The sequence below is a fragment of the Zootoca vivipara genome, chromosome 3, assembly GCF_963506605.1.
Source record: "Zootoca vivipara chromosome 3, rZooViv1.1, whole genome shotgun sequence".
NCBI classification, from domain to species: domain Eukaryota; kingdom Metazoa; phylum Chordata; class Lepidosauria; order Squamata; family Lacertidae; genus Zootoca; species Zootoca vivipara.
In genome coordinates this window covers 96,528,337-96,555,082 of record NC_083278.1, presented here as the reverse complement: position 1 = coordinate 96,555,082, position 26,746 = coordinate 96,528,337, and the positions used below count along the sequence as shown (strand labels likewise).

Here is a 26,746-nt window from a genome sequence, read left to right as displayed (position 1 = left end):
CCTCGCACCCTCAGGAGCAGTAGCGGGCACTGAGGGCAAAGCCTGAGAGAGGCCGCCGGCGGGACGTGGAGCGAGGCAAGCGCCGCCGCAGCCGCTGCTTCCAAGCCACGCAAAGAGCCGCGGGGTAAGGAGGTGTTGCGGTCTGGGTCGAGGGTTGAAGCGGCCAGCGTGGCCCCCGAAGCGCGTCTGGCGAGAAGGACGAGGACGAGGAGGGGAAAAGGGGGCTGGGGCGGCGGGGGACGCAGCAGCAGCTGCTGCTGCTGCCCAGGGTTAAAAGGGCGCCCCTGAGATGGGCTCCGCTTTCGCTCCGGCCGCGCTGGCGCTCTATCTCCCAGCACAGGGATGGCTCTTCAGGCGCTGCCTTGGACAGGGGGGAAGGAGATGGAGGAGGAGGAGGCAGCTGAGGCGGGGAAGACTGTGTGTGAGAGAAAAGGGGAGAGGGAGGGAGAGATAGAGACCCTCCAAATCGCTTGAGGAACAGGAGGAGGAATAAGCTGCTGAGGCTCAAAAGTGACCGCCTGAAGGAGGGACATGACGCAGTTGCTGTGGCTCTGGCGCCCTTTTCCTGAGGGGAAGGTGGGGCGGCAGGGTGGGGGGAGGCTGAGGTGACCGGCGTGTGTTTGTGTGGGGTCTCCACCTTGGGAGGCGAGCTGCCTCTTTCCTGCTGCAACCAGCGCTCTTCCCCAGCTTCTGCCCGGGGTGGGGGTGAGGGCGGGGAGAAGGGGGTGATGATGGTGGAGGCGGCGGGAGCTGGCAACCTCTCGTCTTTTGAGGAAGGGTGAAAGTAGCGGGAAACCAGCCGCTCTGCCCTCGCCGCTCCCGCCTCCCTCCCTCTCTCCCTCCTTTGCCAGAGCGCGCGCGCGCCGTGCCAAGCTTCTCCATTAGGCAGAAGCTCCCGACTCTTTCCGCGGTGTTATAAATAACCGGGCCACTTGAGTTGTAATGACAAGGCGCCCCTTCGCCAGCCCTCCCTTGAAGCATCCTCCTCCTGATGGCTCTTTATGCTCCAGGGCGGATACAATGAGCAGGATCCCTTGTGGGGGGGGGGAGCTGCCGAGGAGTTGCTCCCCTCAGGCTCTCTGTGACTGGCTGGCAGAGCCTCTCATGGCTAGAGGGGTGTCTGTGTGCAGTGATTAAGATACACGTGTATCTTGCCTCCCCGATGCACGTGTGAACACACACCAATACCACAACTGAATTCCTCCAGCAGGGATGTATGGAGGCGAACCCATTTTATGGGCTGGGTAAAACTCTCGAATGCAATTAGGTGGGGGTGGGGGTGGTGTCCACAGCCTTCAATGGGGTTTGGGGTGGGTAACAGTCGTGGCCAGGTGTGGGGAACGGTGGTCTGGTAGAAATCTGCAGCTGGAATGCACCGTTTGTGCAGGAAATCCATAGGGGGGAATAGCTGGCCAATGCAAACGCGCCAAGAGGGTGGGCTGGATGTTTGCATTCAGAGGCGGATTTCTGAAGCAGACGACGGAAAAACAAACAAGGCAGCGTACCAGAGGCGAAAGGCGCTGAGCTCATTTGGTCCACTTGCAAAAATGTGGACTGTATCAGCTGCCCGAACCCTTCCCCCTTCCCCGTTTTTCCCTCTTCTAATGCAAGGATCTCCAATACGGTGCCATGTAAATAAATAAGGAGCGGAAGAAAACTCGGAAGCATCACTTTTCTTAATACATCCCATGCGCAGCTATGCAAGGGTTGTGGGTGTTAACCTGGTTTTTTACTTGAGCCCCCTCCCCTGTCCCCTTTTCGTCCTTGTCAATTTGTGGATGTGTTTATCGGCAATATTTTGCTGCAGTGCCTCAGCACAGGAAGATAAACGATTCCCATTTTCCCCGGTTGCCACAACGACTCAATCATTAAAAAAATTCCCAACTTGGAGCTAAAAACGGCAACTTAAGCAAAGCCCCTGAGGTGGGGAGTTATAGGGTGGGGAATACAGAAGTGGGAACATTAAACAGTCACTTCAGCAGCTCCTATTTTCATTTGCAGTGCCTGCTTTGAACTAGGAAGGGTTAGTGAGCTGCTGCAGACTTTTGCAAAGACTGGATTCAATTTTGGAAGCCTGTTGCCAATATTTGTGAGTCATTTCCTTGGAATCCTACCTTTGGTGTTTATTTCCCTTAGAAGGGTTCTTGTAAAAGTATAATAATAGCTCTTAAACTTCATGGAAAGTAGCACAGGCTACAGTGAAGACAACTTGCTTTTTGTTTCAAAACACTTATTTTGGTTTTGTTTGCATTATTCAGTGGACAGAAGAGAAGGCGGCAATGTAATTAACCCATAAAACATCTAATTTATTGTACCAGTGACATTTGTGTACTGCTGCATTAGGGTTCAGAGTCAGTTGGAAAGGCAACCTTAATTGGTAGTTCTTTTTAAAAGAATAATTAAAGAATCAAGAGAACCATCTTGTGATTTTAGAGGTCTTTGTTAAGAGGAGTGGTTTGCTTTGTCAACCCACTCAGAGTTCCTTGACCCAATTTCTTTTAAGTTTTATACCATTCCAGCACAAGAACAATGCATATTAATTACAGCGATGTGAAAACTTAAGATGCACTATATAACAGCTAGAACTTTTCTCCCACTTGATATGCAATTGTTTTGCAGGTTAGGTTATCTTAGGACTGTTTCCCACATAAATGTTCTATGTTTTTATAGACTTTTTAAAGCAAGCACATTGCTTGAATACCTCCACGTGAAAATGTTACATGAAGATTAGTCATCCATGCAACTTTGGGTCCATGAAGGGTAGAGGCGGGGAGGATTATCTGGTCACAAATTAATCCAAGAACATGTAAGTGCTAAACAGAATGCTTTTAAAAATCTGAACTCAAAAGAACATACTGAAACTAAAAAATATCAGCACTGCCATTAGTATGGCCGTTAAAGTGAGGCAGTGAGCACTTGAGGCTTGGTTAAGAGTCTTAGAGATATATAAGCAACTTACTGTTCTCAAAGTACTGACAGGTTCTTGGCTAATATCTCATCATACCATAAACCAAATGGAGCCCAGCTTCCTAGATACAATGCATTTGCAAAAATTAATTCATTAATTAATTGTAAATTAATTCATGTTCCAAACTATCATAAAGAGGTGACCTTTCTATTCCACCTTCAGCAAGGAAGTAGATACTAGATACCAATGTTGTATTGAGAAACTAGAGTGATTTATTAAGAGCAATCTGCTTAATGCTTGCCATGCCTCTCTTTCCTGATTTAAAACACACACACAACACACACACACACACACACACACACAAATCTATTTCTTATGATTATTGATGTTATATCTTTTCCTAATGGTAGTTTCTAAGAAAACTGAATGGGAGTGATGCCAATTAGTACAGCCCATTGCTTAATTATCACTTAATTAACCCCCCCCCCAACACTTTAAAAAGAAAGTGCAGGAAACCAAGCTATTTAAAACAGCTGTTTCTAGGGATCTCAGAAGAGTAGTAATGAGATCCTGAGGCCATACTTAGGAAAACTAGAAACACAAAATCCAGGTTCTTAAAAAAAACAAAAACAACCCAAAACACCCCAGAATGATTTGTTTTCTCAATGAAACAAAATGATAGCCTCAAGAAAGTGGTTTCAAGGCATCTGTGGTATAAGATGAAAAAAAGTAGTAGTGTATGTTTCACATGTGTGACCCATCAGATCCAGTTCCTTTCATATCCAGAAAAAAACATATATGTAAGGGCTTGTGTCTGAACCTGGTGAACACTGAAGGTAAAAGCGTCATTGGCTGGACTCATATAATGCAGTTCCATATATGGGGTGAGGTGGGGGGTAGGGAATCTGAGATATGCAAATATTTAAAATAGAACAATATTTAGCCAGAAATGTGGTTTTTGGTTGTTGTTCTTTTGAAGGAAAAAAAGCATAGCTGCACAGTACTTATAAATTTAAAATATTAAGTAACATAATTTCATAAATAGCGAAAGATGGAGTTAAACACTTCTCTTCTGGAGAGGTTTATATGCTCATGCAGCTCACTCACTGACTTCATAATTTTTCTTGCACTAAAAACATCAGCGGAAGCAGTGAAATGTTTGTATTTCTTTTTTTGGGGTGGGGAAAATGAACAGCTGGTTTTGGGGGGGCGACGACAACGACGCGATGCACTGGACTTCTTTAGAAGATCAGTAATTTATTTTTTCCTCCAGAATATTGAAGCATGAAGCTGTTGGCAACTAGATTGGTGATTCAATGTTCGAACTTGATTTTAACCCTCGTGCTGGTTTTGGAACATAATACAAGTGTAATCCAGTCGTTATCTACATTTCCAGAGTAGTACTTAACAGGAATGAATTGAGTAATAATTATGTTGCCAGTCAGATCAGCACTGACATGGGAGAACTAAAGAACCTGTGTAACTTATCTTTCACATATGTCTACATTCGCCTTGCTTTCTTTAGTCTTCCACTTTACCATTTCCTCCATCTCTTTGTTCTTTTATCACCTCCTATTGGGCCATCTGCCTTTAAACTTGCTCTTCTTCAGGCTGGCCTAGACAATCAAGTCACCTCTCACTTTTTAAAACTTGGGCTAGTGTATAATAATACTGTACCTAAAGCTTTTAATTTTCCACCTGTCTCGTATGAAACACATTTCTGATGCAAAATGCACTTGGAGGGGCAACCTGCATTTTTAAATTATTGTTGTATAAGTATTATAAACACAAAGATTTGACAAACATTTCATATCCACTATTTCCCCCCCTCACCATGCTTTTGTTACTGCCACTCCACAACCATGGGGCTGTTCTAATGTGTCTTGGCTTAATGTTTCTTGTGGGTGAGACTCTAGACACGCTGTTCTCAACTGGTTAGGAAGATTGGTGATATGAAAATGGAAGATGTAATTGTCAGTTCACTTCCTGCTGACCATTCTCTTCTACATGGATAGACCTACTAGGAGGGTCTACCCCCCAGAGATTGATGGATTCAGATCAATTACTTAAAACCACCAGGGAGTTTCCAGTTAGCATGGCTGGTACTGTCAAAGCCTAACTCTCTCTGTGGGATATGGAGGTGACCCTGGTGATTGACACAATCTTTCCTAAGCAATCTCTCCCATTGAACAGAGCCTGTTCATCTTCCTGATTTATTTATCCCAATTTATTATTTATTACAAAGCAGTTTGGGGTGGCGGTGGCTCGAATGCCAGTGACAGAAAATTTGAACTGAGTCTGACCAAACACAGGTAAGAGCTCATTTTTTGGAGCTTGTTCTAAATCTATGGTGATGGTGAAAGCCAAGGAGCAACACCTTTCAGCCTCCATTGCAGTGCCATCCAGTTGAGTTTTCCAAGTGGTTCAGGGCTTTTTCCACTTTGTATTGCAAAGTGATGTAAGTGGTCCCTCTGTGACTTCAAACGTAAAAGTTGCTCATGTTCACCTTGACTTGGATGCTACTTTTCTGTAATCCATCTTATAGACATCTCCAGTACAGTGTATAGTCCTGAATTGTTGGATGAATTTATTGTTTAGGCCTGAAGATGGGGGGGGGGGGAGGTGCTTGGCCAATCACTTATGTTCTCAACCTTTCCATAACTGATTAGGTAAAAAAAGGTAAAGGGCCCCTGGATGGTTAAGTCCAGTCAATGGAGACTATGGGGTTGTGGTGATCATCTCACTTTCAGGCCAAGGGAGCTATCATTTGTCTACAGACAGCTTTCTGAGTCATGTGGCCAGCATGACTAAACTGCTTCTGGCCCAACAGAATACCGTGACAGAAGCCAGAGCACACGGAAACACTGTTTACCTTCCCGCCACAGTGGTACCTATTTATCTACTTGCACTGATGTGCTTTCGAACTGCTAGGTTGGCAGGAGCTGGGACAGAGCAACAGAAGCTCATTCTGTTGTGGGAATTCGAACAGAAGGTCGGTGGTTCAAATCCCTACGATGGGGTGAGCTCCTGTTGCTCAGTCCCAGCTCCTGCCGACATAGCAGTTCGAAAGCACGTCAAAGTACAGGTAGATAAATAAGTACCTCTCCGTTGGAAAGGTAAACGGCGTTTCTGTGCGCTGCTTTGGTTCGCCAGAAGTGGCTTTGTCATGCTGGCCACATGACCTGGAAGCTGTACACCGGCTCCCTCGGCCAATAATGAGAGATGAGCGCCGCAACCCCAGAGTCGGTCACGACTGGACCTAATGGTCAGGGGTCCCTTTGCCTTTACCTTTAACTAACATGTAGCAGGAGAGATCACTGGCCAAGTCTAGGAGGTAATTAATGACTTTTGTCTCCTTGAAAGAGGGGGTTACCTGGCTACCTTGAAGTGGTTAGTGGTGAGACCACTTCTAAATACCCCTGCTTTGGACCCCAAGGATTTGAGTGACTTTTGTCTGTTAGCAAATCTTTTCTTGGGCAGTGTGCTTGAGTTGCCATACAATCCAGGCACTCAGATGAGACTGATTATCTGGATCCATTTCAGTCTGGCTTTGGGCCCGCATTCTTCATCAAAACAGCCTTGGTCTCTCTGGTGGCTAATCTATGCCAGGAGTACAGGCAAAGTTTGATCTTGCTAATTCTCCTGAATAGGCTTCTGGACTGTGTCTGGGAAAAGGATTTGAGGCATAGAACTTCAGTGGTTCTTATTACCCCTCCTCACATTGGCTTCTTCTGACAATGAACCACCCATTGACCACACGTTCTTCAGCCTATCTCCAAAGATATAAATGGTACATTGAAAAAACAAAACAAAAGCTGAGATTCTCAGAAGGTGTGGTTCTGAAATCAATGCAAAATTCTACATTCATGTTGAATTGCATAATAGATGGGATGTGAGATCAAGTAAAACCCTTGACTGAAAGCAAACATGCCACATTGATCATGTCTTTTTATTATTCGTAGTAGATGCCACACCATGCCTGAATTCAGGAGGAAATATAATAATACCAGGGTTCTCAGATTTCATACGGACTGTAAATAGTTACATCAGACACAGCTTCCTCCATTGTGATGGTACAGTGGTGCACAAGTAGAAATGGCAACCCAGGAAAGTGAGCTCAAGTACCTGCTAAAAGGAAATCAAGGTACCAAGAACAAACTAATGTGTAAGATACCATATAAGCATCCCTGGAGTTTGTTCTGAAATGGCATGTGTAAGGACCCTTGTGACACTTTAATGACTAACAAATTTATTATGACAAATGCCCGGTATATACTTTTTGGTTAAAAGCCAGCTTCACCATATGCAAGGTATGCCATAATAAATTCTGCTAGTCTTTAGAGTGTGTAAGCGTTTGTCTGGTGGACTGGGTGAAGCGACACAATTGTCTCCTTTCCTTTATGCCTAAAATAGAAGGCTGAAGTGCCTACTAGTAACTAGCTTCGATTTGAATCTATTCAGTACAGGCCCTGTGTCAATTTAAGTGGCAGTCTGGAGTGCCCCCTTGTAGATGGACAAAGTGCACATAGATAGATAGATACACTTTCCCATTGCTGCAGAATGTACCGTATGGTCCAGCATCACAGTTTTGTACCTTATAGTGCTCCTCATTAGTCATGATATGTCTTGTAAACATGCAAAAAATGAGAGAGGTCACATCTGCACCACATGCTTAAAGCAATTGGCTTCTCTCAAAGAATACAGGGAACTGTAGTTAAGAACGCTTGGAATTATAGCTCTGTGGGGGATAAACTACTGTTCCCAGGATTTTCTGGGGGAAGCCATGTGTTTTAAATATATGGTGTGGATGTGATACCCAACCCTCCAACTCTAAATGAATTGAGAAGACCCTCCCTGCTTAAAAAACAACCTACTTGTGTTCTTGACATATCCATAGTAATGCATAGTTTTCAGAATTCAACACAAGTATCCTTGATTATTCAGTGACTAATCCCACAAACCCACATTTCTAATTATCCAGACATTATGGATCGTTTCCAGACCACTTGGATGAGTCAGGTTATAATCCATCCTCAGTGTTAGAAACAGAGATATGAAAGCTAGGAGCTGAATGGCACCTTAAACCTAGGTTACGGACGCAACAACGGAATGTCTGGGCGTGCTTTTTTAAATAACAAGAATACAAAGCTGAAAATGAATGAACTGCAGCTAAAATATTATGTTCATTTTTCACATGGTCTAGTTCTCCAGTCTTCAGAGAGTAGCTGGAAGTGGGGAGGCAGAAAAAGGTCCTCCTTTCCTTCCACTCTTCAGTTTTATTCTGAAATCTTAGGCGCAGTACTGTGCCCAGAACTCAGAAACTGCTTATCACTAATGAAATTCCCTGTCACAAAATGCGTCTAGAACAATGGGAGTTTCGAATGCTGTCCATCTCTGCCTTTCTCTCACCAGCTTCTTATTTTGTGAAGACACTATCTCACATGGTACCCAATTGTATGTCACCTAATAAAATGATGCATCACCATTAGCAGCTGGCTTTAGGGTCCTAGCGGGCTGGGAGGAAGATTATAAATTTAAAATAAAATAAAATAATGACTAGAACTGTCAAACTGTTACAAATAAATATTCTTCCATCCAGCTATGTAAATCCCATTGCATTTTCTTATAAGCACAGGTAAGCATAATGGCTTCATACAACTAAGAAATCAAAGAGTTTCAGAATTAGCAATACCGCATGCTGTTTCCACAGAATATAGGGTAACTAATGAGGCCCTACCAATACCAAGCATTGCTTCCACCTTTACTTTTTGGCCTTTAGGGATTTTAGTCAGATTTGCAGCATTATTGTAACAAGCATTTTAAATTTAACTTCTGTTTTAGTGGCATTCTGGAAATGCATAAAGACCCTTTTTCATTGACATTGTGAATGGCATCATTACAGTTCTCTCATTAGCATCATAATGACTCCAAAGGAATAGTGAGTGAAAATGGAGTAGTTGCTGAAGGAATAGTGAGCAAATGGAACAATATAGCACTGCATAGTAGCCTCTTACTGAGTAGAACTGCATAAATGCAATAGGAGTCTGACATTTTAACCTTCAGGCTGCTTTGGATGCCTCAAGGTGTTCTCTTAATGCATGCATTCGGCTGGCAACAGGCAAAATCTGTGGTAGCCTAAGGATTAAGAGCTGGATTTAATAAAAAAATTAAAATGGCCTGGTTTCCATACCACACAAAGCTTTGCAAACAGATTTTGAAGCATGGATCTAGCCACAAATCAAGGCTTTATGTTACACTTCTTTGCAGAAAATATGTAGTGCACTGACTTCCCATCCTTTCATTACAAATAAGGATAGGGGTGCATTACCAGTAAATAACTAAATGTCAAGAACTATGGAGCTGATGTCGTATAACAACTTTCTATATGACACACTAATGGAAATCTTTAGGTGCAATAAGTAGCTTCCATCATTCTCTTTCTTTGTCACATGCCTAAAAGCCTAAAATTTAATCCCATGCTGCATCCCAACAACAGACAGAATGTGGGCCACTGATTGGCAGATGAAGGGATTGGCTTAGTCTTCAAAGGTGTCTGCTGAATTCTGCAGAACAAAAGTATGTAGACTGTGGTTGTCCCTAGGCATGGCTAAGAGGAAAAAGCTGCACCCCAGCTGCCCAGCAGTATCTTTCGATGCACCCCTTTACTTTCTCAATACAGTGGTACCTCGGGTTACAAACACTTCAGGTTACAAACTCAAGCTAACCCAGAAATAGTACCTCAGGTTAAGAACTTTGCTTCAGGATGAGAACAGAAATTGTGCTTCGGCGGCGTGGCGGCAGCAGGAGGCCCCATTAGCTAAAGTGGTGCTTCAGGTTAAGAACAGTTTCAGGTTAAGAACTGACCTCCGGAATGAATTAAGTTCTTAACCAGAGGTACCACTGTTGCAAGTGCTGTGTTCAAATACACTTAATCATAATAATAGATGTTTTTGGCAGTATATAATAATTACTGTGAATCTTATGATTACTGCGAATCTCTATAGCTTAGTTGGTAGAGAGTGGGACTCTTAATCTGAGGGTCATGGGTTTGAGCCTCGAGCAGAAATATTCCTGCATTGCAGGGGTTGGACTACATAACCCCCACGATACCTTCTAACTCTATGATACTATAATCTAGTCAATTTCTTAGTTTAGGTTCTGCTTCCTGGAAATATCTGGTGGACTATTGAGGGAACCTTGTCCTGGACCAAGTAAGCCCTTCATCTGATCCAGAAGGGTTCTGTGTGGGGTTTAACAAATCATGACACTTTTCTACAATTATTTCATAAATATAGTATTTGATCCACCAGGCACAGTCTTGAGAAGACTTATTTGCAATAATGTATTAAATGTGCTGTAATCTGGTGGTTCAGGTTGCCTTCTGATTCCATGACACCTTGGTAACTCGACTGGCGCAAGCAGTGACTTGCGCTGCCGAAATTGCAATGTATTTGCAAATGGGACTGGGCCATCCAGCTCTGCCCTGTTTCCTGGGCAAAACCCCTTGCAGGCTTATTTTTAGGTAAGTTTGACATAAGGAACTAAGATCAGGTTCTGCTCACTGGTTTGGCACGCCAGCACTTGTTGCTGAAAAGCTTTTTGGAATAGCTAATATATGGACAGGCGCTGGGACCTCTCCCTTTCTGGCACTAGCCAAACAAAGCAAGAGAATTTGTGCAGTGCAACTGAAGAACGGTATGTTAAGTTGGGGTTTTTGCTAATCAGCCATGCAAAGAGCTGCTGCTGTTTCACTGCTCAGAAGACAGGTAGAAAAACGTGTGGGGTTGCCCTGGGAATCTAGTGCTCAATCTTCTGCATTTGTTCATGCAGCAGTCTTTGGCAGTGGGCAATTAAAATAATATTTTCTGATTGTGGTTTTTGTGTGTGAAATCAGTAGTGGTTGTAGACACTCCTGGAAATAAGAATTGGTTTCTTGGATGCACAACATTATGTACCCTTAATTGGGAGGAAGTCCCAGTGAAATGAAAAGGCCTTGCTTGCTTATGAGTGAGCATGCATAGATTGCGATGTGAATTTTCTACCTAGCAGAAATTTAAGTAGTTCACGCTGGCTTCTGAAAACTCTTCCTTAGGAACAACATGGCACTCTGTGTAAGTTAGTGTGATAAAGTGGGACAGTGTACACAACAGCAAATTGATATATGACAACAATCTGCAGACTGCAAAAAAATTACAAAGAAGATAAATGTAACGAATTGAACAAATGTTTGGCACTGAAGATTTCTCAGTGTTTACTTAGCAAAGAACTAAAAAGCCGGAAGCATTGGAATAGCAGAGGTGTTCCAACATGTAATAGATTCTGAAACTCTCCACTGTTTTGGATTAATCTATGTGTGCAAAAAGCTACTGTATGCAAAAAGTTATTGTAACACCCACCCCCGGTATTTCTGAATACTGTACCACCTTTTGCAATCTTTCCTAATATTTCTCTTTCACCTCCTCACTAAGGCTGCAGTACCATGCTGGGAAGTACATTTACTGGGAAGAAGTCCCATTGAATTCAGTAGGACTTACTTCATGCATAGGAATGTGCCAGGTTACAGAAGCAATCAAACAGTTTAGAGGAATGGATTCTCAGTGTGTTGCCTACAAAATGTGTGTGCTTGAGAGGTAAAAAAGGTAAAGGACCCCTGGATGGTTAAGTCAAGTCAAATTCAACTATGGGATGTAGCGCTCATCTCTACTTTCAGGCCAAGGGATAGCTTTTCTGCGTCATGTGGCCAGCATGACTGAACCGCTTCTGGTGCACGGAACACCGTGAGGAGTGCCAGAACACAAGGAAACACCATTTACCTTCCCGCCGCAGCAGTACCTATTTATTCACTTGTGCTGGTATGCTTTCGAACTGCTAGGTTGGCAGCCCGTCACTTGGATTTGAACTGCTGACCTTACGATCAACAAGCCCAAGAGCCTCAGTGGTTTAGACCACAGTGCCATCCGTGCCCTTTGTGCTAGAGAGCTGTAATGCAAGTAATAAGATCTTTATTAGGCCTGATGTAGCAAGGGCAACACATGTATGAAGTAAAATAGGTTTCTACGCATTTATCCATCTGGTCTCCACTCTTTATGATGTTCACTATAGCTCAGTCGGTAGAGCATGAGACTCTTAATTTCAGGGTTGTGTTGGTTTAATCCTCATATTGGGTGGAATATTCCTGCCTTGCCATGGGGTTGGACTAGATGATCCTCGTGGCCCCTTCCAACTCTACAATTCTATGATTCTGTGGTTTGTGTTTGAAAATCTATACTGGTTTTACTCTACCAAAATGGATGGACTCATGTCAGTTTTGAAGACTGTCCATCATGAAAAAACCTTTGCATTCAACAGTAGTGTTTTAGAGAGTTTGTGTGGTCTAGCCACTTCGGTTCAGTGAGGGAGATACTGCAGCTTCAAATGTGGGTGCCTCTGTTTTCACCATTAATGAATTGGCTCCCTTGTATGACTTTATTTAATATTTACGTAAGACAAATAGTAAACCCAAAAACATGTGGATCTTACTTGCAGAAAATTTAGTGATACTTAAGTCCTATTGAAATCAGTGTGGATCAAGTTAGTGGTGAGTAGCTTAAGCCCCGTCAATTTCAAAGGGGCTTAACTGCAACTAATTTGCTGGGGGTAGTTTGAGTGAGGATGGACTTCCCTAAGAAAGAAAGGAATATATTTCAGACGCATAGCTTCCAAATGCAGAGTTATGCAACGGAATCCATGGATAAATGACAATTTTGCAGTCTGCTAGACAACAGAATAGGTTAAGGAGCCCCGCTGCTAAATCTGGAGCACTTAATAGCCTTTTCACATTTTTCATCCTGAAGCTGGTGGAAATATTGCAAGGCTTGATCTGTTAACCATTAGTATCTGGAAATTTCAAAAAGGTGGTCTTTCGCTTTTGGCCCCAGTGCTATGTGCAACTGCAATCCCTCCTCTCACTCAGTTGAAATAGCAAGGGGCTTCTCCAACGGTTGGAGTACAACCAGTCTCGAAAATTTCTTGCTTCTTATTGTTCTAAGTCTTGACCTCCTGCTTCATCAATCTTCTCCAGACAGACTTTAATTTGTAACATGCTGCTGGCTATCCATTTCCCTTTCCAACTGCTGCCCCCCCCCCTGTCTTCCTGCAGCGGTCCTGACTTGAGAAATATATAGAAAGAAAACAAAAATTCTTGTTTCTTGGAGAGCGCAGGGGAAGATGGGGGAAGCGCCTGGCTTTTGTGCCAAAGGGTAGGTGAATTAGTGTAGAAAGCGCATTGTGATGCGGGTTGCCTTGCCTGCCTCTTTCAGAAAGTTCTCTCTCTCGCCCTCTTTCCCTCTCTCGCTGCTATGGGACTGGATGGGGAGCTCACACAGCCTGGCTCCGGCCCCGGAGTCCCTGCTCCTGTTTAATATTCTACTTGCTCCACTGATGTTGTGCTTGGCTCCTGTGGGACTGCAACTCACGGCTTGAAACCGGAGCCAATTTTCTGTCTTAATCTCCGTGTTTTGACTGGAGGCAGATCCAGTTCAGCCCAATCGGGGCTGGTGGAAACAACTACCTAAGAGTCTCGCTCTGTTTCGCTTGGGGAAGGAAAAAAGAAGGGAGGAGGAGTAGGAGGAGTGGGGAAAGAAAGGGGGGAAAAATAAAGGAAGGGAAAAAAAAAAGAAAATCCTGCCTGCCTGCCACACATAAGAAACAACACATGTATGCAATGTCGTTGGCGAGGTCGCTGTGTTTGCGGGAGTGAGACCGGCAGAGTATGCGGAGAGAATAAAGTGATCATCTGGCAATCTGCGAGCATCCCTCGAATCGGTTTGTTGGCACTTTCTTCTTTCAGGAAAGGAAGAGGGGATCGCCACTGAGCCGGAGCGCAGAGAGCAGCGGCGAAGGGATTTGGGGGGCAGCCAGTCAGCAAGCAAGCAAGAAGCGGCGGGGTGGGGAGAAGACTTGCCTTTCTGAGTGGAAGGGGCTGCGGCGGTGCTCAGAGCTCACTTACCTGGAAGTAAGGGCCCCCGGAATCAGCGGCACTTACTTCCAACCAAGTGCGTTGGAGAGGGGCGCTCGGAGAAGGTCAGCTTTTGGGTCTGGTGCCCACCCCTTCAGCAGGAGCGTGTGTGGTCCCAGGGCAGCTGGGAGTGCGAGACAGAATCATTGCCTAGTGAAGACAAGGAAGGCGAAGGGAGTATGCTCCCGAGCGCGTGAAAGCTGGAGCGCGTGAGTGCGAGAGGGCAAAACCCGGGTGAGAAAAGGCAAAGCAAGAGGCTGGGGTGGGGAGAGAGAGAGAGGATCGCTCGCTGGCAGCGGCAGGAGCAGCAGCCGAAGCGAGATGCCAGGCTGACTGCGGGGAGCAGGCACGCAATGGCCGCTGGTGCCGCTCCCGCTCGGGCAAGGCAGGGCAGGGCAGGGCAAGGGGCGGGCGGCTGCTTGCCTGCCTGACCTGACGGGTCGCGCTCTACCTTTGTCTCCGCTTGCAGATCGGAGGCGCCGCGATGACTCTGGTGCTGCCCCTGAGCAGCTTCTGCGAGCCCATTGTCTCCTCCGAAGGAGCCGCCGAGTTCCAGCCGCTGTGGGAGTCGCGCTGTTGCAGCAAGAGCAGCCCCGCCTCGGATGCAGCCACCGCCGCCACCGCCACCGCCACCGCCACCGCCACCGCCAGCAGCAGCAGCAGCAGCAACAACAACAACAACAACCCGGGCCAAGCGCAGCCGCTGCCGCCGCCGAGCAACGACAGCAGGGCAGCGGCTGGGCAGCCCCCGGCGCCAGGTAAGGAGGTGGCTTAGGGATGGGAGACTCCGCACCAAGGAAGGGCTTGCAGGCGGTTGCATCAGCATCAAACCACCATCTCCGGCTTCTTTCTCCAAAATAACAACAGTGGTGTGTGTGTGCGTGTGTGCAAGTAATCATCATTGGATGCTTACTCGAAAGAGATACAGTATAGGCAACATATGGCCTCCCCCCTGAGCGCACGCCATATTATCCTCATAACAACCCCGCGAGGTAGGTCAGGTTGAGAGGGACTGAGGGCTCAAGGTCACGCAGGGAGCTTTAGATGAATCCTGTGCTGAATAAGGGCCTAAATGCCCACCTTGTCCAGTATCCTCTTTCCAGCAGGGGCAAACAAGATGTTCCTGGAAAGCTGGTAGCCAGGTCTGAAGACAAGAACCTCCCATTGTTGTTGTCCTCCTCCCCAGCCTCTGGTACATAAGAAGAACACTATCTCTGCACTTGAAGGCTTTGTTCAGTTACCAGGGCGAATTGTCAGGGCAAAAGCATCTTTTCCAGCCACTTAGAACTGCTTTAAGGATTAGGATTTTAGTTATCTGGGAAGGCTACTGTAGTTTTGCACCACCTGCTCCAATGCACTTTTGCAGGTGTTAAGATCTCACTCTGAGCCCCTCCGGTGCGGGAGATAAGTGTGGGACAAAGACTGAAGGTGCCCTGACTCAAACCAGAGGAAATAGATGTTTTGCAGTGGCTGGCTTTGAAAGTAAAAAAAAAAAATCAAAGGGACTCACGAAATCCCAAAGCCTGCTTCTGGTGGTACAGAGGAGTCCCAGAGCATAAGAGGGAATAATAAAGACAAAAGAGTGTCTTTGGGGCATAGTCCTCACAGGCAGAAGATGAAGCGACAAATCTGTGTCTAGATGATGCTACTTCAGGCTAGGGGTAGGAATTAACATGATTGATGTTCCTCTGTACAAGGTAACACAGAGAGAGAGAGGGAGGGAGGGAGGGAGGGAGGGAGGGGGAGGGAGAGAGAGAGAGAAACTCCAGGTAGATAATCTGGGATGCCATTCAGATCAATGTAGGCCATTGCTCTCCCTGACATGCCTCTTTTTGGAAGGACTTTATTTTTTGGCCCCAGGGAGTGGCAAATGGATGAGAACTTAATCACAAGAGCTCCTACCTACAATCTGAAGTGATATGGTCTAGAGATTATTTTTCGACCTCATTTACGACTGTATTTGCAGTCTCTTAGTGGCACACAGAGTATCCTTTCCACATCGCTGAATGCCTTACACATTATATCAATTGGGTGGCTGTCAATATATATATATTTTAAAAATGTAGACCTAGGCATGGCTTGTAGGAGATTTCCACTGGGGCCACAGTGCACAGCACAGGGGAGGTATAACCTTTTTCTCCCCAAGTGCAATCCTGGGGGGTTGGGAAATCCCCTGCACTACAAATAGACATACCGGTAGAAAAAAGTGCCCATTGATGCACATGAAAATCCACTCCCTGCTCCTACATAACTAGGATTAAATTGCCACCCCCATACTGCTGCAAGCCACACAATTAATACGACATGTAGGCCCTAGGTTTCCACAACATGTCCTATCTGCAACCTGAGATCAGGGCAAAACTCTGTGGATTTCAGGGACAATGCTATGACTTATGGGAAGATTTGAATACATCATGGTCCCATGGTGTAGAGCAGCCTTTGCTAACCTGGTGCCCTCCAGATGTTTTGGACTACAACCCCCATTAGCCCCATCCAGTTGTCAGAAGCTGGTCTAGATGAGAAGTTGGTCTAGATAATCCCTTTCGTTCTATTCTTATGCACAGAACAAGAGAAGTATGGAACTGCTTGTGGAATTATGGTTTATTCTAGCCAAAGTTAGTTAAAACAAATCAGGATCGGACAGATCCAGTTTTGTTGAATAATTCTGCTTAAAATTAAAACTCCCCAGATGTTGATGTAATGTGGAGCTGTGGAGAGTTATGAAATACAATTGGAAGCTTTTAAGGCACCACCGCTTGAATACAAAGAAGGTTGAAAGGAGAGGGGAGTGCATGAGCCCAAAGTTACCCAAAGAGATTGTTCCTGATCACTTAGCCATTGTTTAGATGATCATCTAAACTTGGATACGCTAGGCTAGCGTTTCTCAAACTTGAGTCTCCAACTATTGTTGGACTACAACTCCCATCATCCCTAGCTAGCAGGTCAGGGATGATGGCAGCTGTAGTCCAACAACAGCTGGAGACTCAAGTTTGAGAAACACTCTGCTAGGCCTTACTTACAAGTAACTATAGATGTGGAAGGGCAAATTGTGTTTTCTTCAGCGTGTTTGAAGACACTGAGCCTGCATATGCAACACACAGTTAAAGCACACACACCCTCGAAAGGATCCTGGGAACTGTAATTTACCCCTTACAGAGCTACAATTCCCAGCACCCTTAACATACTATAGTTTCCAGGATTCTTGGTGTGGATGTGTGCACTTTTAATATATGGTGTGTATGCAGCCTTAGTCTGCTTTGCTTTGAAATGCTATTCTTTGGCTACCTAAAAAGGCCTGATTCTAAATATATTTGAGAAAAGGCCTTTTTTGGGGGGGGGGGGAGGTTAAGATCAAAATTCTAAATTGATAACAGTAACTGTAGACTAGCTAGTTTTCAATACTGGTGTTGCTTAAATGTTTTTATATTTTGCCTGCAGCCATTGCATGAGCTTGTTGGCTCAGTACAGTATTTTTAATAACTAACTAACTAACTAACTAACTAAATGACTGACTAACATGCCACATGTAGACTTGGGGGTGCTCTGCTGCAAAGGAAACTAGATGCCACCCAGTTTGTCTTGCGCATCATTTATTGGAGGTTGAAATTAACACTAGGAGGAAAATGCAATAAACCCCAAACAGGTGGCCATATTAAGTGCTAGGCAGTAATTAAAATTTCACTCTCAATGGTAGCATATGGTTTGATTGGAGTATTGTGACCCAGGCTAGATTACAGTATCCATTGGTCTCAAAAGAGCTCAAAGTAATCACATTTTTGGCTACCTGTTCCAAATAACTTCCTTTCTATTGGGCTTAAAGGGCATCATCCCAAGTTGGTTATTACAGCAAATTATGCTTATTTGATAAATAAATTACAAATTGGATTTGTCTTCCCATGAGACCAGCATTTTTTTCTTGTCAGAGGAGGGTGATGCAAGTGTACTGTTGTTAAGAATTAAATTTTTTTTGGGGGGGGGGGCTAAAAAAGCTCTGGCACTTTAGCAATTAAAATCAAATTCTTGATTAACATGACATTAATTTTCACAGGTAGCAGCCCACTTAACTACATCCATTAAGAATTCCCCTTCCCAATAATTTGGAGAGTTGTTTTAGCCTTTTCCAATAAAGTTAAGCCAAACTTATAAATCTTCAGCAACTAATACTTACTACCAATGCCAAGTTATCCCTTTTTTACAGGGATTTTCCCTTATGCTGAATAGGCTTCCTCGCGAGAAAAGCAAAAACTTGGCAGCTATGCCAATGCATTAAACTTAAGCAGCCCTGTCTAACTCTTCGAACTACTACAGAGTATAGCCATGAACGTTGCAGTTTTTCAAATGGCTTGAACAGCCAGAATGAATGTTTCCTTGAAGTCAAATATGCAGAGGATGCATTAGCTCATGTGACAACTGTGCTTAAATAAACAGACTTGTTTCCTAAACGGTCTTGCAGCACAACCCTTCATTGCCTACAGCATTTTGTCACAAAAAACTATTATTAAACCAAATTTCTGTTTTGTTAATGCTACATAAGCATATAAAGAAATATGTAGTAGAGTTCTGATGCACTGGGGAAGAAACGGATAATGTTTTTCTTCTACTTTTTTTTGAGTGGGGGGGGGGAACCTCAGACAGTTTGCTACATGCTATTTATTTTCTCACAGGATCTCACCACAGAGGAATTTCAAATCCTGCAACAACATCCAAGATCACGTACTTTAAAAGGAAATATGTGGAAGAAGAGGACTTCCACCCCCCACTCAGCAGCTGTACACCTAAAGTAAGTTTCAGAGAGCAATCTTTAGGAAGCCTTCTGCCTTGAAGCCGAATGCAACATACATGTGGATCCCAGCTAGCAATCAACCCAGGCATGGCTTTTAAAATAAAAAATCTGTATCTGCTTTCCCCTCACTTGCACTCAACTAGTATGATGAACGGAATAGCTGTCACTTTTGCTTTCTTTACAACAATCAGATATAGACACCCTGAACGCTTATACAGTCGTACCTTGGTTGACAAACGCCTTGTGAGTCGAACGTTTTGGTTCCCAAATGCCACAATCCCGGAAGTGAGTGTTCCAGTTTGCGAACGTTCTTTGGAACCTGAATGTCCGACACAGCTTCTGATTGGATGCAGGAGCTTCCTGCAGCCAATTGGAAGCCACGCCTTGGTTTCTGAATGTTTTGGAAGTCAAACGGACTTCTGGAATGGATTCCGTTCAATTTCTGAGGTACGACTGTATACCCAATGAGTCTTGGAGCACATTTCCTTTTTGCTCCTCAGTGAGTACCCAAACTGGTTGTTGGAATGCATTTCATTTTATTTATTGCCTATGTTTCATTTCCCCCTTCCTGGGAGGAACCCAAAGTGGTCCATAGCAAACACCTCTGTTAAGACCACATACCAGAGTAATTAATATATGAAAACATAACACATGCAAAAATACAACACAAATTAAAGTCACATACACCTCTAAACAGTAGTACAGCAAACCTATTAAATCCATAAGAATTAATTCAATAATAAGGTCCCTCCTTCGTGTCACCATTCAGTGTCTCCATACTTAGCTTACAGACGCTTCAGGTTACAGACACTTCAGGTTACAGACTCTGCTAACCCAGAAATGGTACCTCGGGTTAAGAACTTTGCTTCAGGATGAGAACAGAAAACAGCAGCGGGAGGCCCCATTAGCTAAAGTGGTACCTCAGGTTAAGAACAGTTTCAGGTTAAGAGCGGACCTCCAGAACGAATTAAGTTCTTAACCCGAGGTACCACTGTACCCAGATGGGAGCTACTTCTCTGTGGGATGATCCCATGTCTCTGAGCAATGCATCTGAATAGTCTTCCAGCCATGTGCTCTAAACTTCAATGCTCTCAGGTTCATGCTGGATGAGGCAGATGGAACGTGGGTTGGCCCTCACTGGGACACTCCTGGCATTCTTCTTGCTGCTCCCGATCTGCTGGATGGCAAATGCCCATGCTGTCCAAGGGAAACACCAGGAGTAAAGCAGAGCTTCCACCTTTGCAATCTGCTCCTTCTCCCTTTGCAATCGTCCTGTTGCTGCCACCACTGCTACCTCTCCCAGTTCTGCTACATTGCATGATCTTCCTCCCCCACAATATTGAATCTCCATTACCTAGCACAGGCATCCCCAAACTGCGGCCCTCCAGATGTTTTGGCCTACAACTCCCATGATCCCTAGCTAACAGGACCAGTAGTCGGGGAAGATGGGAATTGTAGTCCAAAACATCTGGAGGGCCAAAGTTTGGGGATGCCTGACCTAGCAGATAAAGATGGTGGTAGCCAACATTTTGGAGGCTGAGGCAAAGTCCAATGGATATATATATATATATACCAACAAAAATATATATATGAGAATTTGCTGTTATTTAATGGTGCCCCAAAATCTACTGCCTGGTGTAGGCTGCTTCATCTGGCCTAAATTGTAGGATGAAACTTGGGCAAAATATCCTGGGTAAGGACTGACTGATCCCATTTAGATAAATCTGGGAAATGCCTGGTCCAGATTTTACTGATGGTGAGGGAAGGAATGGTATGGAAGCATGGGAAGATCCTGAATCATGAGCCGGATGTCCAAGCTAAATCTCAACTCAGTCAAAAACACACTGGACATCCTTAACCTTCAGCTCCTTGCACCCAACTAGAGCCCACCTTAAGGGGTTGTTGTAAGAATAATGAGGGCCAGTTTACATCTTAGAATGGCTGTGCATTGGTGGTCAGGAAGCAATTGCATTTAAGTACTCTTTCCCACATGCATCACTACAATGCTGCTGCTTGCTCTCACACTCCACGGTCCACGCAACAATAGTATGATACATGTGCCAAGGAGCCTTTTCACACCGATTGCCAGCTGGCCGCTGGACTGAATTAAAAGTGCTGCCATTTGCCTTCATTGCCTGAGGCTCACATACCCCTGAGCACACTTTCCCTGGCATAAGCCCTGCAGCAAGCAGATATGTTTTGGGCAGGAGCTCCAAGGCTACCCTCTTCTAATCGTGGTGCAGAGTTGCTCCTCCCTCATGTCCCTCTGCAGAACTGGCTTAGATCAGTCTTAGAAAGTGTACTGCATGGATGTCCTGCTAAAGCCTCTTGTGCCATTTGGGGCTGCAGTCCTAAACACATTGACTAGGGAATATGCCTCATGCTTTGGCACAAACACATGTTGTTAATGTGGGGTTTTCAAAACAACAACAACAACAACAACAACAACAACAACAACAACAACACAACCCATAAAAAATAATAAAAATGTTGCAGGATGTGTTTTGGTTTTCGATTTGGTTAGCCACTTTGAGCCATTGATTAGTCAACTGTGAGCATGATTTTTTAGCTTTGTTTTTAGTATTGTCACCTACACGTGATGGCTTTTCATCATCCTGCATGTTGAAGTGGAATTTCTATTCTGTCCCTGTAATGTATACAAATCTCTTTGGACCCCTGAGAAAATCCCAGTATACTGTGACTTGGATTTTGAGAACCACAGATGGAAGGAAGTTTACAAAAGGGGATTTTCCCATCACTTTCTCCCCAGTGTCCTGCTCTGAGCCCCTTGAAAGCTTTTCTTGAGGGTCAGTAAATCCTCTTGAAAAGTAGGAATAGGGTGCGCGGACCCTGCTGAGGAGGGAGAAGAATTCACCCATCATTGATCTGAGCAGAGCCAACTTCTATGACTTTTAGTATATATTTTGTCTTTTTTATGCTGCGAACTGCCCTGAGATCTATGGACAAAGGGTGGTATACAAATTTAATTGATATTGATAATGATAATTATTCTCCTTCCATAGCATCCAGTTGTTCCCCTTCTGTTATTGTTCAAGGGTTAGGTGTTTATTTATTGTGACAGGCAATTGCTTTACATTTTACTCTGCCATTCAGAAAGCCACAATAACATTAAAAAGCAACTTTGTTTTCCATTCACATACATTGGGACACGTAGCAAAAGCTACTGTCCTTGTTACTATATCCCACGAATTCCAAACAGGGGCAAAACGTCTGCAAAGGGAAGTTTTAATGTAATATGTAGCTTTGCTTCAGGATACTCATAAAACAATGCTCCAGAGCAAGAAATAAAACAAACCACCATCACATTTACCTGTTTGCTGTTCCTGGTGGCATTAGCTGAGTAATGTTTGAGAGACAATGGGCTAAGCTAAAAAACTGAAACAAAAACATGCGACTTTGTTCCCCAAAAGCAGATTTACAGAATAGCTCATCATAGTGAATGAAAGGAAATGGAATACTGTATAGCTAAAAGTGCTACTGTAAAGGAATAGTCCTGCAGATCACTAGTTCTAGTTTCTGAATCATAGTAGGTGTCAGTATTAGGAAGGCAGTGTTTTACAGAATACCTACTGTTTAGATATACAGTCCTTACCTAATTCATTATTCACTCCCACCCCTCATGAGATCAGATAGCAATTTTGCAGACCTTGCAACTTAGATTTTTCTTTTCAGCCTACTGAAAATATACTATGGAGAGCAAATTAATGGATAAGAGCATTGCAAGATTGCCATATTGCCCAGACATCTGGAAAATTAAGCTTTAAACCCAGGGGAATGTTGGATTCTATGCTTCATGTGCACCATGACCTTTTTGCTAAGTAAGGTTGCCAAATGTGATGGTGATTTTTGTAAAGCAGATTGTTTTCCACTGGGAACTGGACAGAGACCAGTAGATAGTTTCACAGAAAGCTTTGCAGCCTGCCAGATATTTGTTGGTTTCTAGTCATGGCAATAGTGACTGCAATTGAACCAGGGACCATGAGAGGTCTTAAAAAAACAAAACACCACCGAGTGCATACAATAAACTTCTTGAATAAAACTGCGTTTATTTCAGAAACAATATTTCTGAAGCTGGGTAACTAATTGCCAGTACTTCATCCTTTTTTCACTTATAGCATGCTCTTTTTGCATTGCATATTTCCCTTAGAAATAGCTGTTTGTTAGAAATTAATAATGAATTCTGTTCCAAAGTGGGATAGTGCAAAGCCTGGAACTAGTTTCAGGAAGTGTTGTCAAGATGTGCAGAAGGTTTTGCTCAAAGGGAAGGGATGCGGCATTGTTTTGAGAGAGGCTATGAGAAAAATGGACCGTTGGAAAAATATCCTTATTATCTCCATAGGAAAGATTTTTCCTCTCTGCCAAAATTCTTTGGCCACAAGGGAAAATCAGAACAAGAAAAACAAGACACAGAGAGGAATATATTTTCTTCTCATACATTATTTGCGTATGTTTTGGCTTATCTTAATCTAAAAAGAGAGGAAGAAAGGAGGCAATTGTGCCAAGAGCAAATCTATAGGCTGGTAGCCCACACTTCCTTCACCAAAGCTTCTGAACTTGACGGAATCCTCTGGAGCTTTCCCCTACTCTAGCCTGCTGCATAAAGAAATATATGACATCACTTCCTGTCTTCTGTATCTGCTTCTGCTCATTTGCAAACAGCACAGTTAAGGCAAGAAGCCACTTCATAAAACAGAAAGTGACAGTGGTACCATCAGGTGACAGGAAGAAAACAGTGGTGCCATTAGGACTTTGTGGTGTAAATCGAGGAACCCGCAGACCGGGGTGGGGGCAGGGGGTGGGGGCTAATGACCACCAGAGACAGCAGCAGCAGCAGCAGCAGCAGATGATAGGGCAGAAGGTCAGCAGGAAGCAGGCACAGTGTCAGCACCTGTTGCCACATTACTTTTTCTTTTTCTTTGTAATACATTTTTTGGGGGGGGGGTGGGCGGAGGAGGTTGGGTAAGCTGCTCAGTGAAGCACCAATGGAGGCTCCAGCCATGTCCATCACCATCCTTTCCCTGGAATGCTTCTTGGATCCATCTAGAAAACCATTGCGGGGAGGGACTGCAGAGAAAAGGGGAACATGGTGAAAGTAATCTCCCCGCTTTCCCAGCATGAATTCCTGCAGGATTGCAGTCCCTCTGGCAAACAGAAAGACAGCTCTATGCCTTATGATAGGAACATATAGATACCTAAGGGTTGCTGAGTTCATAGTACAGTGGTACCTCTACTTACGAATGACTCTACTTACGAACGGAGCTCCGCCCGCCATCTTGGATTTCTTTGACTTACGAATGTGCGTTCGGAACGCATTAAATTCGTAAGTAGAGGTACCACTGTATCAGAATTGTAGTGCTGGATAAACCCTCTGCAATGCAGGAATCTGAACTAGACCATACACAACAGGCGGCATCTGCTTAACCTCTGCTTAAAAACCTCCAAGGAAGGAGAGTCTCTTGAGAGTCTGTTATGGATATGAAATTAGCCTGTGTATTAAGGAAAGAAGCCCCCCCCCCATAAAAACATCTCTGGTTAAATTAACCCTCTGGTTAATTCACATTCCTGCAAATCTCATTTGAGTCATTTATTCATTATAATTTTTTTTTCCTGCCGTGGAAGCTAACTATTGTTGGAGGAAGTATGGTACTGCTCAAAGTACAGATAATTTTTTGGTTTGTTTCAGTTTTTCCCCTTTCTGCATATGTACTATGCTCCACAATGAGACAGTTTGGCTCAAGAAGATTCCTCACAGCTAAACTAACATTGAAAAATGTCAATATCCCAGCACCGGAACACAGGAACATAGGAAGCTGCCTTATTATAATTCAGGCCACTGGTTCATCAGCTCAGTACACTGCCTGGCAGCAGCTCTCCAGGGTTTCAGACAGAAGTCTTTCCCCAGTCCTTCCTGGCGATGCCAGGGATTGAACCTGGGACCTACTGCATGCAAAACAGATGCTCTGCGACTAGGCTAAAGCCCTTCTCCTGGGAATATATGGTCTCGATTCCTTCAGATCTTGGCTATTGACTAGCTAGCTTTCCTGGGCCACACTTTGGTAATGACAAGCTACTGGTTTGGGGGAGTTGAATGTGCTGGAGGGCGGGGTAGAGAGGTCTTAAAACAGGCATGTTCAAAGTCTGTTTGGGGGGGGGTCTAATCCAGCCTGCCGGTTGGTTTAACCTGGGCCCTGTGGCAGTTTATTTCTGGGGGGGGGGGGGGAATCCCCAAAAAAGCTCAACAACTTCAATCCTAAAAAAAAGGTCAGAAACTTTGGTCGGCCCTCTTTGAAAAAAGTTTGGGCACCCCTGTTTTAAAATAAATATGACTGCCCTAAGTGTTAAATGATGGTCAGACAGGTAGAATCTCAACAACATGTTTCAGCTGACCTGCATTAAACCAATAATAATAATATTAATAATAATTAATTAACTAACTAACTAATAATTATACCCCGCCCATCTAGCTGAATTTCCCCAGCCACTCTGGGTGGCTCCCAAATTAACAATTTGTTGTTATTTTCTCCTCTCTTTCATCCGTAGACGATATCTGTCTTTGAGGAGCGGGCACATATCCTTTACATGTCTTTAGAAAAACTGAAGTACATTGACGACCCCGAAGTCTACTTAAGGAGATCCGTCCTCATAAACAATTTAATGAAGAGAATTCATGGGGAAATTATCATGCAAAACAACTGGTGTTTCCCTGCTTGCTCCTTTGGGGGGGGCCCTGCCCAGGAGTGGTTTGTTTCTCATGACTGTCCTTATAGAAAACGTCTTCGGATGGCAAGGGAGGACTGCGAAAAGATCCACACCTGCTGTTTTTACCAAGACTGCAGCAGCCACTATTTAAGTTTGCCATTGTCTGCTAATTCTGCAATGGGAAATTCCTCCTCCTCCTCGTCTTCTTCTTCTTCTTCTTCCTCCTCCTCCTCTTCCTCCTCCTCCTCCTCCTCCTCGATATCTTTGCCAAGTTGTTCTCAACAGGTGGAAGATGGTGTTGGCAGTACCCCAGTTTACCGGAGCGATGATCAGATACACATCAATGAAATTTTCATTACTAATGCTGGGCTGCATGGGAACCAGGACAAGACTGTATTAACCAATGAGAAAGGAAGCCACGATATAGAACGGGATTGGGAGCCTATGAAAAGCGACCATGGAATTGCATGTAAAAGCAAATGTTACGATTATTTTGAGGCGGGGTGTGCTGACAAGAGCAACATGACCGAAACTTGGAAGAAATCCTTACGAAAAAGGGAATGCTTACCAGGTGGCAAAATATGTTGCAGTAAAGGAAGTAAAATATGAACCACCTTCATATTTATAACTGCAGTTCTAAAGCACGCACAAGCATGTTGAATTTATCGAACAATATTCCATTCCGGATGAATTTTTCTGATAGTTTTATACAGCCAATACAATCATATCACAAGCTTCATGGATAGGACTTGGCAGCAGAGTGCGTAGGAGCGTATGTATGTATGTATGGTTTGCATCGCAGAACTATTGATACATATATGGAATCTTCATAAAGAGCTCAGTTGAATTGCAATGTGTATTTTAGCTTTTGTCGCTGAGGAAAACCAATAAACCAGACGGAGAAAACACAACCCTTTTCACCTAGGCCCCTGGGAAGTCTGACATGTATTAAAAGAAATCTCCTTTGTGCGTATCAATTAATTATATATCTGATAAACAAATTATTACCAGCAAAGGGGGAGTTCTACTTCTTGCCCAAGAATTATGGCCATGAGAAAGACTAGGGAGAGTTGAAGATGAAAACAACCATTTCGTTATCTAGTATTGAAACCATTCGGATGTATTTATGTGTCTGGTTCAACTGACCCAATTGGTTGCAATAAAACCTCTTTGTGGAATATTTATCAGAAGCAAACAGTTCCAGCACATGCACAGATTTCAGCTAAGCTGCAAGAATGAGTGAGCCTTATGGTGGTTTGTTGCTATAAAGGGCAGGATTTCTTTGGTGCCTTACTTTTTAATCTTAATTTTTCCAGGGTGAAAATTAAGTTGTTGTTTT

The 26,746-nt window shown here is 44.1% G+C and overlaps 1 protein-coding gene across 4 annotated transcripts; it reads left to right on the top strand.

Annotated features, from left to right (window-relative positions):
• On the top strand, positions 1–26,746 carry SERTAD4 (SERTA domain containing 4). 4 transcript variants are annotated; one of them, XM_035111259.2, is made up of 4 exons: positions 1–124; positions 14,374–14,662; positions 18,569–18,684; positions 25,249–26,746. In XM_035111259.2, exons 2-4 carry the CDS (start codon positions 14,389–14,391, stop codon positions 26,014–26,016), a joined length of 1,158 nt encoding a protein of 385 aa, XP_034967150.2. In that variant the 5' UTR covers positions 1–124; positions 14,374–14,388; the 3' UTR covers positions 26,017–26,746. The 4 variants fall into 4 exon arrangements, with proteins under 4 accessions (XP_034967150.2, XP_034967149.2, XP_060129011.1 ...); XM_035111258.2 differs by lacking the exon at positions 1–124 and adding an exon at positions 13,123–13,711; XM_060273028.1 differs by lacking the exon at positions 1–124 and adding an exon at positions 13,725–14,113.